A 17871-nucleotide genomic window follows, 5' to 3' on the forward strand; every position below is an offset into this window, starting at 1 on the left:
GAAAAGAATGTGACACTCATGCAGAAAAGAAGAAAGAAACTGGTTTTATTCTCAGACACTGAAGTCTTGTTACGGCATCTAGCTGCATTCCCCCTGACTGGCTTTGCCTGCACAAGGATGGATTTTAACAGGGTAGGGCACCAGACACAGACCAGGAGACCATCACGGGAGGTAAGTAACCCTTTACAATGAGTCAGAGCACATGGCAAGTGTAACTCAAGAGAGGGATTTTCCAGGGACCAGTCCACCCCTGCCAGGTGATCTTGTTTCCTCGAAAAGGCACTTCCAGGACTGGAGTTGGTATGGGAGAGATGGGGACAACAGGAGGAAGTACTGGGGGAGAAGGAGGGAGGGAGGTGCTTTCCCAATTTAACCCATTATGGTTATGATGGGGTGGTGGCTGGGTTGTTCTCAGTGTATCAGAAGAAGCAGCGAAGGCCTGGAGACTGGTGCAGGAGGCAAGGGGACAGGAAGGGGGAAGGCAAACTGGGTGAACTCATTCTGTCCATTCCTTCTTGATGGACAGGTTCCACTCCCAGGTGAGATGGTCGTGCTTGTCATCATCCGTGAAGAAGGATTTGTTGTGGTAGGTGCCTCGAGCCAGCATACCCTTGGGAGCCTCCTCAACGGGCGTCAGGAACTCGTACTCCTCTGGCCGTGGCCCGTAGCTGCCAACCATGAATGTGGCTTTGTCCACTAGGAGAAAACAATCCACAGGGAATAAGCCCCTCACATGGGGAATGATAAGGGAGAGAGCAAGCCATGAGCAAAAGAGCAGGAAGGAGATGGGGGAGAAAGGAACAGCCCATGTCAGCAAAGGAGAGAAAAATCAGGGGGAAAAGTGGGTTAGTGAAGCATAAGGACAGCTGGAAGGATAACACAGATGGATGGGCAGGTGATCAGGCAACTCAGTTTGTGCACTCGCACATGCATGTACATGTCCTGGTTTGAGAGAAATTTGGGAGAAAGCTGAACATTCTGGCCTTGAGTACACCCAGCACATGGCTCAAGATCTACCTTGATTTCCCACTACTTCTCTCTACTGGTGAGAAGACACCAGCAATGTGTGCTGAACAGGATGCTGAAGCCTTAGAGGTGGTTGCACAAAAGTGCATGTGGGGGTTGTGTGTGTGCAAAATGGGGCTTTCCTCTGCCTTGTCCAAGCCCAGCAGCACTGAGGAGAACCCAGGGGCAAATACAGGGTCCTGCACACAATGGGAAGTTCCACAGAGCAGGTCTGAATTTTACCAAAGGCTTCTGAAGAGCTTTCAGAGGATGGGAAGCTCCACACAGGCTGAGCCACTGCACAGGGGGTGGAGGGGAAGAGAAGAGCTCTGTATGGAGAGGCAACCTGTGGCAAGCACTGTCCAAGCAGAGTCTCTGTGGACTTTGCTGCTGCAGACTGGGGTGTAGCATACAGAGCCCAGAGCTGGCTCACACTGAGTGTGCACAGAACAAGGAACCACTGTCCTGGGTGAAGCAGGCACTCTGCTGAGAAGTCACCTCCTGAGTCATAGCACAGGGTGGGACTTGGGACCAAGGGGGCGTCTGCCCCAGCCCAGAGCTGCAGAACACTTGTTCCAGAGGAGGGACACAGAGGCAGGAGCAGTGCTGTGCAGGGCATGCAGGGCTCTTACTCACCCTTCACCCCTGTCCGGTAGGTGTGCTGCACGTATTTCAGTCCCGACACAATGTCCCTGTTTACCTGCAGGAAGGAACCAGAAGTGTCAGGAGAGGAGCTTTGGTTCTGTACCTGATGATTTTCTCCCTCGTGAAGGACATACCCATTTTGGCTCCCTACAGAAGGGAGCCTCAGCACAGGGCACATTGAACAGGTCCCTAAACAACTTCTCCATAGGTACCTGGAGACCTTTAGCATCCTCTGTGCAGCTCTTGTACTTCCCTGTCCTTTGCCCAGCTTTGAAGCTGACTGGAGCACACCAGTAAGGTTCTCAAGACATGCTGATGAGGACAAAGAAAAGTGAAGCAAGGGGTTCCTGTTTAATAATTTTCATATTGGAAACCATCATGGGTAACTAGAGTCATCCCTTCAGCCTCAATGGGTGGGCAGCTCCCAGGTGTTCTCTAAGCTCCATGGGGAGCTGGCAAGTTTCTTCTCAAAAGACAGGGACAGTTTTCATAAATCTTTACTCAAATCTCCCATGGATAGCTTGGATGTATCCAGTGCTGCTCCTCCCCTCCAGCATACACTGCCTTCCCACAGTGTACACTACTCAATCTGAAAACAAGATGGACAGATTCTTTTACATTCCAGGGTAGAATTCCCACAGTACCAGCCCTTACCAGCCATGGAACTCAGGGAGGAAATTAGAATAACCTGTCTAGCTTCAGGTGTCTCCAGTCAACAAGGCACAGATACAGATGGAAATATTTCACAGCACAAAAGAGAGCTGGAGGTGTCTCAGGGGAGAGCATTGAGGGGCATTCATCTCTGAGACAGCAAGCCTCAGAGAAAAAGGGAAATCTGCCCTACAGAGCCCACAGTATTAACACTTTCCCTCATCTGTCTCAGGAGAATTCTATTTCTTCCCTTTTTGCCTTCTCTTCCAAGCCCAGCTTTGAAGTAAGCACTTGCAGAGATAATCGGTTCAGTGCTGGATGCCACACTGCAGCGTGGCCAAGCTCCATTTTCAGCTGTAAACAGAAGAAATGGCTGACACACTGATTAATGGGAGTGAGGGAGAAATAAGCCCATTTAGGTATATCACAACCTGAAGAATTCAGGCATCTTCAGCCAAGTGCTACAATATTACATCTTCTTAATGTGTACATGAAGCCCAGTATTACTGACTGAATCGGTACTTCATGAATAGCTATTCTCTTCTCTTCTCTTCTCTTCTCTTCTCTTCTCTTCTCTTCTCTTCTCTTCTCTTCTCTTCTCTTCTCTTCTCTTCTCTTCTCTTCTCCTCCCAGTTAATTTCCACTTAGTGTGGAGTAAAGATTTTCCAGTGGCTAAGAAGCAAAACCAAACCCAGCCAAAACTACCAATGTGGCTTTTCAACCACTCATTTATCAGTTGAGCAAACAGAAACCAACTTCCTCCAAGGGATGAGCAAGCAGAAATGATTTCCTGGAAATACCTCATCCCTTGTTGGGTAGAACAACACCTGAAGCTAGGGGAGCTTTGCAAGTGTTCAGCTTTTGGGCAGGCATTCTGTCTAGTTAACTAGTCTGGCTCTAGTTATCTGACAGACTGCCACTGACTGGCCTTAGCAACTGATAAGAAGCAACTGGAAGGAAAACAACTCACTCTGAAGTGGATCTTAACTCTGTATTCCACCCCTTCCTTTAATACGAAGGTCTCTTTCTTGAGTGCTTCAAGGTCACCTGCAAGAAGAGAATCAAGGTGTCAGCTAGAGATGTCTCAGCAAGGAGAGACCAGGCACAGGGGGGAAGATGGGAGTGGGGTTGCTGCCAGAGGTGAGCATCCCTTCAAAGGATGACACCTGTAAAATGAGCATGCAAACATCCTTGTGAGATTGAGTTGTGTGACCAAACACACAGAAATTCCTGGGTGCTCGTATGTATCTGTGCCCACAGAAGATAATGCCTGAGCACACACAGGTCTGAGCACATGTACACAAAGATGTTTGTGCACAGGCTTGTTGCAGAGCAGATGCAGCAGTGTGTCTATGCTCCATCCATGCCCAGCCTGGCTTGGTGAGAGCTTGGTTCCACAGCTCCAGCCCAGCTTGGAAGGCTGCCTGGGCCCCACAGGGGTTTTGGGTGGTTTTGGGTGAACAGGAAGCCTCTCTGCCTCTCCAGGCCCAGCTTCCTCTCTCTGCAGAAAAGCCCTTATAAGGCTCTCTCCCCATGCCCCCAGGAGCCGGAACTGCAGCATTGCTCGATTCTGAAGTTTCAATACAGCCTGCTACCCAAATGCATGCACATCCCCTGTGCTCATGAAATGTCATTCAAAGGAAGCAAGCAGAGATGGCAAGAGAAACCCAGGAGCTCCTACAGCAGTCTAGATGAAGGAAAATACCTCAATATTTTCCTCTGTTACATCTCCTTCTTTTTTATTTATATGTGTATACCTTAAAATAAGAAACAAGGCTAAGATGACTTCAGAGCTCTTCTAAAACCCACTGTGGCATCCCAAGGACAAACTCTCTTTTGACTTGGAGCATGCCAGGGCCTTTGGTTGTTCCCCTCTGTGACCAAGGGCAGACCCTGTGCCTACCTGTAAGGTCCATGGTGATGGGTCCTGGAGCAGAGTCACAAACCAGAGTGAGTCGGGTGACCACCACATTGGGAGCTGTTGGGTCTGCAGGTAGGAAAAGTCAGGGGGAAGCTGTCAGCTTGCAAAATTAGATGCAATCAGAGGGGAATGACACCGAAGAAAGAGGGATGCCTTGCCACGCAGAAACTGCATTTCAATTAACACCCAGTAATGCCAGGCTTCCTTAGCACAACAGGACCACATGTCTACCCAGTTCTTCCACATGGATCCCTCTGGCCTCTATCACAATACCTAGAGGTGGTCTTTCCACCACAGAAAATTTCCTTCTTAGGATCATTCTGAGCAACAAGACCACCTTTCAGCATAGGCTGACCCCTTCAAAACCCCCAAAAGTCCTCTGAGACCCACACACCTCCTATCACAAGTCATTTTCTGATGCCAGCACTCCCCAGTAATCCTCCTAACTCCTAACACTCTGAGCATCTTCCTTGCTTACTTTATGTGCAACTTTCCAGCTGCCCATCCCCAGTTCTCCAGGACAAGCAGTGCATGTCCCTGGGCAAACAGGATCCCTCTTCTCTGAAGCAACAGCACCCTGCTGCAGTACATCTCCGCAGTCCCTCCCTGCCAGTGTGCCCCAGCCTACCTACTACCACAGGTCCATCTCCCAGCAGGGACTTCTTGTACTTAGCGAGGCTTTCATCATCCTTGTCCAACTCCTGCAGCTCCTGCAGTGTTTTCTGGGGAGGAGGTTTGTAGTTGAGTTTCCCATCCAGCTCATCATCATCATCCTCCACATGAGGCTCTTGCGTCTTCTCAGTCATGGTGGCTTGGTCTGGGTGACAGAGGAGGGGGCAGTCAGAGAGATTGCTGTGGATTGGGAGTACGGGGGCACTCACAGTGTGGCTCAGTGCCCTGACAGGCAGGCACCCATCCAGCGCCGAAGGCAGCGGGATTCCTACAGGCAAATGGCGACGGCGATCGGCTGCAACCCAGACACTGCTGTGCTGATATTCTGGCTCCAACACGATCCCCCCTACCCCCGCTCCTCTCCCTGCAGGCTCCACGCGCACTCGCAGACCTACACCATTATTCGCTCCCAGGGAGGAGGTGCGGGAGCAGAGGCTGAAGCCAGAGTGATTTACAGCCACTCTGCAGCACAGTTGTGGCCGGCAACCCTGCAATTACAAACCATCGTACAGGGCTCGCACAAAGAGCCACTGCCACACGCTGGAGCGCAGAGAAACACGAATAAAGCCAAGGACAGATGTTTCGTCCACCCTCTCATAACGGGTTAAAACCCACATTTCACAGAAAGATCGAATATCTGACAGCCACTTTCTCAGATCAGCAAGTCAGCTGAAGCTCTCAAGGAAGCGGGCAGCAAAGTCTATCTGCTGGCATTGCCTGCGCTCCCACGAACAGCTCACTCCAGGCACCCAGCAGGAGCCCTTCCCACTGAGCAGGGAGCAGGATGGGAGCCCAGAGGAGCAGGCACAGCCGTGCTGCTCCAGCGGTGCCCTCGGAGGGAGAGGCAGGAGAGCTGAGCCGCAGTCAGCAGGGCTGGTCCTGAATGGCACACGGGCAGCGAAACTGCTGGGCTGGCAGCCCAAATGGAGCCAGAGCAGGGAAATAGCAACCAAGGGGCAGAGCATGGGATGGGGGCAGGAGGCAGGCAGGAGAGGTAAGCAGTGCTGTGTCTGCCTCCAGGAGGCAGCCATATGGTCCCAGCCACCTTTCCACTCCTGGGAGAAAGGCTGAAAAACAGAGCAGTGCCCTGGAACAGCTGTCACACATGGGTGAGCCATTCCGTGGTCTATGGCAGCAAAAGGATTTGGTCAAGCTACACAGATCATTCAGTTCACTTCCACTCAGCCTTTTTTGAGACTGTCCCTACTAAAAAGTCCCCTTTTGCTTCCTTATTTGCAATTTTCCAAACAAATCATTTGTCCTTCTCTGCAACTGTGTGGCCTTAACATTTGCCCCTGCTCCCAAAAGTTAAACTGGGAGCTAATGTGATAGTTTTTTCATTTATTAAAATAGAAAAGAAACACACACAAAAAAGAATCAAAAAAGGAAAAATCAACTGTTTAAGGTGAATCATCAAGTGGTGCCAGGCAACTCTGAGTAGTATGCAGACCTCTCAGAGCAATTCCAGTGCAGGGAAGAAAAATAATCAAGGAGTGGTACATTGGCACGTTGCAAAAGGACAGAAAAGAACTGACCAGCACACAAACAAGAAGATTCAGTCAGCTATTTTAATTGGAAATGGCCATTGCAAGACAACTTTGCAATTTTGTGGTGAATGAGGAACTAGTACAGAATAGGCACATGGGAAATAAAAGGGAATCTCAACCCAAACAAACAGGAAAAAAACCAGGTCCCAGTAGCTGAATAGCCCTGGTTCAGTTCATGCCCAGACCTAGGAGTGTGAAATACCCAAATACCATAGGAAAGGCCCTTGAGCTTGTCCTCACGAGAGAGGAAACCAAAAGCTCCCTCCCTAAAGCAGCAATTACACCTGCCCCAGCATCATGTAGCCCCAGCAGAGTCACCTTAGAAAGCCTCACAATCCCCTCAGTGCCATTCCACGTTGGCAGCACAGGAGGAGGCTGTGGTTAGCCATGACAGCCAGTGCCAAGCCTTGCCTCCCACTTGGGCTCCAGCTGCAGGTCTGAGCACTGACCCGAGCTCTCCACAACACCAGGCTGCATCTGCCACCAGCACGAGCACAGAGCACAGGCGCCTGCCTGCCGCCATCCTCCCATGCCCACCTTCTGTAGTTTATCACAGGGGATGGAAAGAGGCATCTCTGCCCTCATGCAGAGAAAAGGCAGAGTCAGGACTGGATCTGCTGGCTGCTCCTCATCGCTCAGACCTTCCCTTTGCACCACACATGCCACAGAGACTGTCCCTGCCAGCCCCCGGGGGTGGCTCACTTGAGGGGGAATGCTTTTAGGTTCTGAACCTCCCTAAAAGGTGCACAGACAATCTGCCATGCCAACAGCAAGATCCTGCAGGGAACAGGACCAGCCAGACTGTCTGGGATGAACAACCTCTGGCTCACAGGCGCCTCAGGATGGCACCGATCAGACCAAGTTCTGGCATTTTTCCCCAAGCCATGGACCTGACGCTGCCTTCCTGCCAAACTCCAAGGCAGGCGGTGACCAAGAGGAAAGCTCCCATCTCAGCAGCTCCTGCCCCTACTTGCTGGTGCCCTCTGCAAGCTGAGACACATTCCTGAGCTCAGGCACCAGAGACACCATGTTGCTGTGGGGGTTCCTGAGTTTCTGTCCTACTGCCCAGGCTAATACGGAGCCCCCATCCAGACCAAGAGCCTCACTAAATTGAGAAAATTAACCCTACACTGTTATATGCAAGGAGAAATCTGTGTGCCTGGTGTCTTGCCCTGCCACATTTTTCTCACTTTTCTGCAGCTCCAGCCCACGGTCCTGCATCACCTGCACCCCTGAGGCCTGGCAGCACCCGTGAAACAAGCAGGGAAGGGGCAATGGCAGGGCTAGGGGTCCCTGGTAGCGAGAGATGGCTGCAGGAGGCAAAGACGGAATCACGCCTTGGCGGGAGGTGCGAGCGTCTCGCAGCTGGGCTCTGCCAGTGCCGCGGACAGACAGCTGCCCTCGCACCTGCAGCAGGAGGGGCAGTCACAAGGCGGAGGGTGGGCACCTCCTCACCCCCCGTGCCTCCACGGGGCACAAAAAGGGCTATCAGAGGGACAGCATTTGACTTGCCCTCCGTCTGCTCATCACTTCTCCAAACCACCCCCAGGCCGAGGGCTAATCTCCAGGAAGCGGGTTTAGCAGGGAGGAAGTAATTTTCCGCGAAGGGGGAGAAGCGCACCGGACTCAGCAGCGCCCCCAGCCCCGGCCTCCCCATCCCAAGCCCCAGGGTGCAGAAGGGAGCCCATTGCCCGGGGAGCGCCGGGCACAGCCCGGGACCGCGGGGCCCTTCCCTTCCTTGCCCGGCCCCATGGCAGCGCGCAGCCCGGCTTCCCCCTCGGGTCGGGTCGGGTCGGGCAGGGCTCTGCCGCCGCCCCGGGCAGGAGCGGGCACCGGCGCCAGCCCCGGAGTGGGGTCGCGGAGAGCGCGGGGAGCGAGCCGGGGCCGCGCCGTCCGTGCCCCTGCCCCCGCCCGCCCCTCGCACTCACCGGCGGAGCGGCGCCTGCGGCCGGGGTCCTCCTCTGCTGTCAGCGCTCAGCCCCGAGCTCTGGCAGTTGGAGCAGGAAGGAAGTTGGTGAAGAGAGAAAAAAAAAAATAACACTCACACGCAGCGAAAAAAAAAAAAAAACCAAGAGCGGCGGCAGCAGCAGCCCACCCGCAGCAGAGGAAGCCCTGGCGGCCCCGCATGCTGCGGCGCTCCGCCGCCTGCCCCGCTTTGTCTGCGCCCGCTCCTTTTGCGCAGAGGTGCGCAGGGCTTTGTCTGCGGAGCTGAGCCCGGCCGGGGACGCGGGAGTGCTCGCCGTGCGCCGCTTCGGGCTGCTGTGCCCGGGAGCGAGGGGGTGATGGCTTTGTTTTCCTCCCCAGGCTTTTATTTTGTTTATTTTCCTGCTGTAATTATGGTCGGTTTCAAAAAGTGGCGCTGATTTATACCGATTAAAATATGCGGAGAATCGGGTTGTGTATTCCTGCGTACGTGGGAAGATAAGCAGTGCTGGAAATGGAGGTTCTTATGAACCTCATTTTTCCTGCTACCTGCTGCACTTAATCAGCTTATTGTTCCCAACTCCCAGCCCTTCTCACAGAAGCAGTTTCCAAGATCAGCTACCTCAGGAAGAAAAAGCTCTCATTTCCCAGGGTTGCTTAAATGATCGGAAAGATTTTACACCCCTTACTTTGTGAAATATCAGCAGATTTCCTCTTTCTTTGCCCCTCATGGAGTGCCCACTTAGTTCATCAGTCACATAAATCCCTCATGTACATAGTCCTTAGTGCACCACAAATTAGATCATTGTTTTGCAAACGACAAAGCTGGCCCTGCAATGACTGATACACTGCTCTTAATGCATTTACAGCAGCAAAATAAGCAAAGCATATCTATTGCTAATGGGCTTACATTCACTGCCCCAGATCCACATATCCATTAAAAGTGTTTATTGTACACAAATTTTTAAAGGTTGCGAACAACTGAGGGAAAGGGATCTTCTTCAGGGATTAACAGATCGCAGAACAGGGGGGATTGATTTTTCCAGCCAGATATTTCTTTCATTTAGGTTATGGGTGGCACAATGATCCTTGCCTCATGAATTTCAAGGCAAAAACAGAGCATATATCTGTCTGACAATGGATTCCCATTTATCAGGGGCTATAACCTCAGAAACATTTCAAGCTTCCATTAATTTGTTTCACCATCAAGAAAAATTATTTTATTCTCTGCCATTCCTTTTCACTGCTACACTAACCCTTCCCTTGGGCCAGCACAAGGGACCTGACTTGAATGCAGTAGTTAGATGAGTTCAAATGGTACCAGGGAAAAAGCATGTAAGCAAATGTGTGAGTATACATTGGTGAGTTTTCAACCCAGATAGGTTTCCCCATACTTGTTTATAATGGACAAATGGGACTAAACTTTTATGCCAGTGGCTGAGTGGGATGGGGATGAGGATGAGGAAAGAACAGAGCAAATTCTTTCAACTACAGTGCCACTTTATGGCAGCTCATATTGTTCATGTAAGCAGTCCTGGCCTGGCAAAGCTGTGAAGAGTTGGATGTGTTTACTGTGGAAAGATTTGAGGAAGCCCCTCTGTCTTGTACAACAGTTTCTCATCTTGGTTTCTTTGCTAAGTCTCTGATTTCAGTTTAGAAACTGAACACAGTTTAGCTGGGAGGAGGTGTGGGTTGAGGTTCCTGTTCACTCATGGCTTGGTTTGAAATTCCCTTGGTTTTATCCACTGTGTACAGTGCTCCTGTAAGTAGTGTTATTGCAATCATTCTTGCTGAAGAACAGTTGAGATTAGCTTGGTCTCTTTTGTGGGCTTCTTTTTAGTTAAACACCAGAGTGCACGTGCCTTTGTGTAGATATTTACATGGTATTTCTAAACACATGTGAGCATAAATTAAGATCAGTTCATCCACAAATATGCATAAAGGTAGAGGGATGTGTAGCTGTGTGCCACCATATGTGTGTGCACTCAACCTACATGGCTTCATCTGCCTAGCATGCAGGGGAAACAGATTTTACTCCTAAATTAGAAATTAGTCAGCATGTAATCATGGGGACATCATGTAATTGCTCTGTGCCTCCTCTTCCTGTTCACAAGCAGTGTGAGAAGGAGGTGTAGACATTGGAATCATACCATGCCAAGCAGATGGGAACCTAGAAGCCAGGCATGATCCTTTGGGTCAGCATATCCAGCATCCTGCTGGGGAACCACGTCCCTGCTCTGCTGGAAGGAAGGAAAGGTTTGAACCACAATGGAGCAGGACATCACTGACAGCAAATCCCTGCCACTGAGTATTTCATCTGTGACAAACTGATGCCATGCCATGAAGATCATCTCTTGGCAGACATTGCCCAACCCCAGCCAGTTCTTTTGTCTGTGACAGAAGGAGGCAGGGACAACTCATAAAGTGTACATGCTTTATTGCAAAAAACATGGTAAAATTTCAAATGTGTTCTCAGCTGGAAAATAATATTTTTTTACTTAGAATATTATGATTAGGTCTTATTTAGTTTTACCCCATTGATTACAGCTGATTGTACAATTAATACACCACAATAATAGGTGTGATCAACCTCTAGTGTCTAAGTTTATTTCAAAAAGTTTATGCAAAATTTTAAATGCATATCCTTCAACTACACAGCCTGTACTCCCAACAGTCATATATGTCTGTAGCACCCTATTGGAAACAATAAACCTTGACTTTTTTAAAAACAGTATGATTTTAAAAAATCAGGCATTTTTTCCTGTTTGAATTTGGATTGCTGCCATTAGATATCCAGTATTTCTAGATTTGAACTTTTTGCAGTGGTGGTGCATTGCAGCTTTGTGCTGCTTAAAGTCATCTCCATCTTCTGTGGAACAGGTTGCTCACTGCATTTGAGGAACAGAGCTACTTTATGACCTTTAGAAGTGACTAATCCAGTAAAATTTTACCTGTTAGAATCTCTTATTTTCACCTACTTGTAATTTTAAAAACTGTCTGATTTGGAGTTGAAATTTACCAGGCTGGAAGCTCTGAGGGGAAAAATAAAAATAAATTTCAGTCCAGGTAGGGAATCCATGTTTGAAATTTTAAGAGTCTCAACAAAGTAATACCTTTAATGCTGATCTTGTAAAACTATTTGTTTTGGAACTACTAATTTGTATTTTCACTGAACTCAGTACACAGTTACTAACTATGATTTCTGTCTAGTGAATAATATTGTTGAATGCTGTCACTGTCGTGAGTTTTGCCTCCTCCTCAAGCTTTCTACAGTCCCAGGAAGGGTACAGGTGACACGCTGGGAAGACGATCTCACAGTTCAGCAAGTTCTCATCAGCAGGTGCAGCAAGGTGAGTGTCAGCTCTGGCCATGGGGGCCCCTTAGGTGCTGTCCCCAGATGGTGTCCCCAGATGGTGTCCCTCTCTGCAGGCAGAGATCCCTTCCCTGCAGGGATGGAGGAGGTAATCCTGTCCTGAGGCAGTCACAAGGGGATGGGAATCGGCAAGGTGACAGGTCCAGGAGCTCAGACAGGAGCTTTCCCTGCCTTGTGGGGAGCATTCACTGCACCACGAGATGCCACCCAACTCTGGTAATCCCAGCACTGCCTTCTCTGACTCAGTTAAGTGGGATAAACAGGGTGATACAGCAAATGAAGCATGAATTCTTCATCTCTGAATAAAACACAGGCACAAGTTGCCCCAGGACTGGCTTTAGAAGTCAGCATTGAAGTCAGCATTTAGAAGTCAGCATTTAGAAGTCAGCAAGGTTGATCCTGGTGTGCCTAGGAGAGGTGGTGCCTAATTTCTTCTTCCCTGGTGCTACTCACCCCTTCTAAAGTGCTGCAAAGGAGTGTGCAGCCCTTGGGGTGGGAAGACAAGGAAGGGATGGAAGCTAGATAAAATGTCAGGCAGGGGAGCCAGCATGGAGGGCGAGGAGAGAGCAGGCACTTTGGGGTGCCAACACAAAGCCCCTGGTAAGGGTTTAACTCGGTTTTCCAACCCCAAGTCCCATGAGAATTCTTTCAAACCACCTAGCCACTGGACTTGAGGGCTCTCAGCTGGATGAAGAGCTGACCCCTGAAGACATGAGTGTGTGTTCCACCTCTTCAGCTCCTCCAGCAGTGATTTCTTTGAAAGATGGAGAGATTGGAGATTTAATACTTGTCTAAGCAGCTTTCAGGCTTGTTAAAGTGCTAATCCCATAACCCCTGTCACAAGCCTGAAGGTGTGCAAAGACTTCACATGTCACTTCACAATCCCCCGAGGAAGCAAGGGAAACAGGAAGACAGAGGAAGGAAAAGGATTTTGTGGGGGATGAGAGGGTAGGGGCAAAACAGAGCCAGTTTCCTTCAGAGTCTAGCCTGAGGAAGGCTGAGGATGGGCAGAGCAGCTCAGTGAGGACAGAGAGGGAGAGCTAAATTGGTGGGAGGGGGTGAGTGAGAGCACAGGGGTTGGTGAAGGAAGATGATGGTCCCTGTCATGGGGGAGGCAGAGGTGTCTTCTCTGCATCCCCTGCTCTCCAGAGCCTGGCATGCAGGAAAGCAGCTTTTGCTCTCCATCCCTCACTTGGTGCCGTGGCAGAAGTCAGTGTTCTGCAGGTGAAGGTGTTCTAGAGAAGTCACCCACCAGAGCTGGATTTAAAAGGGGACTGGATTATTTTAGGGCCTCTCAGAAAACAGGTGGTTATGTAAGGTCAAATCTCAGCAAGTGTAATCAAATCTCAGTTCTAAGCTGATCACCAAGCAGGGTGTTAGGAGTTATTTATTCAAGCATTCCTCCCTGTGTTGTGACTTTCTTCTGAAACAGCCAGAGCTGAAGCTGGGACTAAATTAGGAGAGCTGTGGTATCCTCTCCTCCTCTGCTGACCTTGGGAAATCTCCCTTGCCAGCTGCGCCCTCACATTCCTGTGCTAAACAGTACTCTCAACAAGGAACTTGATTGCATGCCAGAATTTATAGCTTCTAGTCAGGTTGTGTCCAGCCTCTGGCCAGCTCTTAGGTGCCTTGTATCCCTGTAGCTCAGGGCATGCTGCTTGCAGCTATATAGCATCTCTCAAAGCCATAAGACAATAATTACCACTCTCTCTGTGGCAATGTTTTTCCTTTATTGCACTTGTGCTGTTCACATATTATTGCTCTCACAGCCCTGCCTCCATAAACCCCCACAGTGTTATTATAGTGGATTCTCGTGCAAGAACTGCTGTGAGAATTGCTGTTCCTCCCACTCCTTCTTTTTCTTTGATATTGCAGACTTCAGTGTATAAAGGAGAAAAACAAATGTGGTGTTCAACAGAAGAGCCAGTGGCTATTGAAATTCTCAGTAAATATTATCCAGTTTTGTATATTCACATAAGATTAACAAGCAATGAATGTGCAACATTTGTACATGATGAACGTTCTCCTCCCAGATCCAACAGAAATAGACCCAGAAATAAACCATAGAAGTTTTAAGTGGGTCTTGATGGAAATTGTACCAAGGGAAAGCATGGAAAGAAATCATCCTACTGGTCACTTTCACTGTCATCATCTGCAGCATCAGAGAGAGCCCTCAGACGAGGTTGTTCCTATGGGACCCCATCATTGCCCTTCACAGCTGGCCAGCGGGGAAAAATTCCCCCTTTTCCCTCTCTTCCTTTATTTTCTTTTTCTTTCTAGAAATAACTTTCAGCATTCCAAGACATGAAGTACACCATCAGCTGTCAGTGTCCCACAAATAAATCTTCATGGATACAAAACTGTCAGAACATCCTTTGTGCAACATGTGCATGCCCCACGTGCAATGATGGCTACTAAACAATTCACTTCTTCTATGCTGTGTTTTTGATGCTTGACTGGACCAGAAAGCAAACTGCAATTCCGGGTCCTTGGCACAGAAATATCCTTAGCAGCCTCCCAATAAGAAGCTTCAAAGCAATTTGTAGGTGTGTGCCTCCAGTGGGAAACAAGAGTGTAGAGGATCTAAATTAAAAAAAAAAAAGCTGGAATCTGACAGTGAAAGGCCATCAAAAACAAAAACAAATGAACAAACAAACAAACATTACAACATTAAGCTCTGCAGTTGTGCAAGATCCTGAGGGGAAAACAGAAGGCTTTGTATTAGCAGTACACCTAAGCAATAAAAGGAGAAAATAATTTTTTTAATTTATTCAGATTTTGATCCCCTAGCTTTTTCTATTCCACAGTTACATCCACCAGGGATCTGCTATCACATGGCAGCTACAGCATTTAGCATCCATGTGTCTGGGAGGTGAGCAGCACCCCAAGAGACAAGATAATGGAGCTGCCTCCTCTGCCCATTAGTCAAATGTTCCCAAGGAGAGTGTGAGATGCTCCCCTGAAGCAATCATTTCTTTCTGAAAGCCTCAACTGCTACATGAAGAAAATCATAATAATGGTGGCAAAGGGCTGAACTGAATGAGATTGCACAGCAGTGCTTTTATGTGGAGGAGGAGGAAGGAAGAATGCCTCTTGCATGGTGTGAAAGCCATGGGAAGATATGTGCCCCCTTAAGAAGAAGAAAGAAACATTTTACCAAAATGTTTAGGAAAAGCCTTCCTTTATTGGGCTGCTGGTTTCCAAGGAGAAAGAATCAATCATTCAAAAAGAAGAAAAAAAAAAAATATGAGAAAAAGAGCTGTCAGGAAAGGAGACAGCTGGAGCTGACTTGTGTACAGTTTCTGCTTCTTAGCCCTGTGACACTGAATCATTTGCTACACTGTTTTAAACTGAACAAAGCTCTGGAGCAATCTGATTTTCTGATTTCTATTTAAATAAAAACACGCTTTTTTTTAACAAGGCAGTATTACTTCTCTGTTTAGTTCAATGAATGATTTTAGAGAGTGCTAGTGTACCATTTAATCACTGTTCACAGGTACATGGCATGTAATTCACACAGAAGGAATCAATTATGAGAAAAGAAAAATCTGAATAAGGGTCTTGAGAAAATACTATGGATACTCTGTGATTTTTTTAAGGGCAATCACAAACTGTGATTTATAGCAGTCACATAGATAACCACATTAACTACCTGGGCTTGATAAAAAAGGGAAAAATGCGAAGTTTTTGTTCAATATATTAATGTTGAGCTTGTTCTGTACATGTCATTCAGGAGAAAAATAATCTTATAAATGAAAAAAGCAGATATTTTAATTGTGGGTAGAGTGAAAATAAGAAAGAAAGGATGCTTTATAAAACAATCTAACAAAGTCATTCCTATTCTGTCATTACCAACAGCCTGGATACAGACATTAAGCAAAGTGAGTGCACAGAAAGGATGCTCACTAATGATATTGCTTTCTCTTGGGACAGCTTTGCAATGAGCATGGGGATGCTCTTAGACAATGAATCACAAAGTAGTTAGAAACACTGAGCTTTTTGTGCTGCATGGCCAAGAGCATCAGTCTCCTCAGCAGATGCCTGCATGGCTGAGTCTTATCTGCAGGTCCATGAGCTTTCTCTCCACCATCTCTTCCATATTTACAAATAAGAATGATAAAAATGTAGTTCTGTCTCCTGATATCTGATGGTAAAAAGGGCTATCAAAAAAAAACAAAAAAGAGAGAGAGGGGCGGAGGGATTTCTTTTGGTTTTCTTTTTATTTATGCCAATCAGGTAGAAGTTTCTGTAAGTTACTAAAATCATGCTAACAGCAGGCTTGTGAGTATGAGATGCTAAGGCTTGGCTATCTGTTCCAAGAAAGGCCAGACTTGCTGCTGAGAAGAAAATATAACTCTGGTAACTAATGAAGTGTAGGACAGACTACATGGCTTTATATCATCTGCTATAAAAAGCCCCAGAATGTCCTAAAGCATTTGTGCCTGGAAGCCTGGGGCCCGTAATGATGTTCTAACATGTGCAAGTAGAACAGCCTTGACCAAATAAGAAAAGCAGGGACTTCATTTTTCCTGCAGAAGCTTTTGCAGTGGCCATTTGGCTTGAGGAATTAGTTACATCCCCAATACCCAGTTTGTAGCGCAGACAGGGCCATTGATGATGGTTCAGAAAAACCTTATCACTTAATTCATATTTCCTCAAAGGACCCTTTTCTACACATTGGTCGTGGAAATCTCCCTCTCCAGCCCTGGCAGTGGAAAAACAGACCTCAGTCTCTTTGCTCTCTGCCCTATTGCCAGGGAAGCCTCCAGAGTATGAGTGGGAGTATCAAGATCAGGCTCTTCTGCAAGCTGAGCTCAGGGACACTGAACATAGCTTTTGTATCCAGCAGCAGGCACAGATTCCCAAAGTCAGCACACCCTGTTTATTGCAGGCTGTTATGGATCTTTCATCCCAACACCAAAATAACTGTGCGAGATTTCCCAAAGGAAAAATGATAAAACTCTCCACGAGCATGCCTTCTTCTCTGCATTTTTAATGCACTGATTAGCATGCAGTCAAACAACCAAGTATCTGTGCAGGGAAAGCCCAGTCCCCTGTATCTGTCCCTGTTTTCTACACTAGCGCAAATGGCATGAGGCGTAGGAACATGGTCAGCACTGCAGAGGAAGGATTCCAGCCTCTGAGTCCTCATTTGCAGGCACCTTACTGCACTGAGCTTCTCACCAAAACACTGTTGACATGACAACCTCACTGATCTTCTGTGAGACCAACAGACAGTCCCATTCTAAATCCAGGTCTAATGGTTCCCTCGCCTAGGATCCAGAGGTCCTTGGTAGGCTGCCTGTCTTCGGGAGGGAAACCAACATTTCACTGCCTGCTTAATTCTCTGCTCACTTTCACTTAGGTATTTCTTTGTGGCAAGTGATAAATCTCTATCAATAATGCATAAAGTCTCCCAAGTACGTGGCACAAGCTTGTAGAGATACATTTCAAAAGTTCTTGGGGCCCACACTGACCACAGCCCTTATCAGCTGCGTCCCTGAGTCTGTGCCTCAGCTGGGATTTCCTCCCACAGTCCCATGAGCCCAGTCAGCCTCTGGAAAAATCACTGTCTTGTAAACTTGTGTTTTCTTTGTCATTCAAGTGAGCTGCTATTTCTGGCATAACTACTGTTTCCATGGCTACACCAGCTCATAAATAGGGTCAGAAACCTTGGAGATTTTTTTTAAGCGATTCCTTGGAACAGAATATAATCTGGTTGGAGGTGATGAAGCTCTTGAGTTTTCCTTTGAGGCCACGAGGACTGCACTCCTGCTACCACCTGGACCCCATGGTTTCTGGAGTGTTCTTCTCTGAATCCAATGGCAGCTGCTGTGGCCCAGAAAGTTGGCACTGGCCTTCCTGGGGAAGAAAAGCCTGGGCAGGGAGGGACAGGGATTGGGCTCTCAGTCCCTGGGCAGGACTTGTCACCCATCTGGCACAGCAGCTAGGCACAAACAGAAGCAGGTGCCTCTTGCTCTGAAAGGAAGCTGTGCACCCACAACTCTGCAAAGTAAATGCCACCCACTTTGTGAGGGGAACGGAGAGAGAGTATGGATGGAGAGAGAGAACTGATAATCCTGGGAGATAAGAAAGAACATGAGAACTGGGGCCCTTTAGGGAGTTTCTGTCAT

The 17871-nt window shown here is 48.1% G+C and overlaps 1 protein-coding gene across 2 annotated transcripts; it reads right to left on the reverse strand.

Annotated features, from left to right (window-relative positions):
* Positions 1–28: 28 nt before the first annotated feature.
* Positions 29–8791, reverse strand: ARHGDIB (Rho GDP dissociation inhibitor beta). 2 transcript variants are annotated; one of them, XM_005480731.4, is made up of 6 exons: positions 8370–8791; positions 4851–5039; positions 4205–4288; positions 3272–3348; positions 1642–1705; positions 29–696 (listed from the first exon to the last, which is right to left on the reverse strand). In XM_005480731.4, exons 2-6 carry the CDS (start codon positions 5026–5028, stop codon positions 497–499), a joined length of 603 nt encoding a protein of 200 aa, XP_005480788.1. In that variant the 5' UTR covers positions 5029–5039; positions 8370–8791; the 3' UTR covers positions 29–496. The 2 variants fall into 2 exon arrangements, with proteins under 2 accessions (XP_005480788.1, XP_026653976.1); XM_026798175.2 differs by lacking the exon at positions 8370–8791 and adding an exon at positions 5167–5329.
* Between the last annotated feature and the right edge of the window lie 9080 nt (positions 8792–17871).

Source organism: Zonotrichia albicollis, chromosome 4 (assembly GCF_047830755.1).
Source record: "Zonotrichia albicollis isolate bZonAlb1 chromosome 4, bZonAlb1.hap1, whole genome shotgun sequence".
Classification (NCBI taxonomy): Eukaryota; Metazoa; Chordata; class Aves; order Passeriformes; family Passerellidae; genus Zonotrichia; species Zonotrichia albicollis.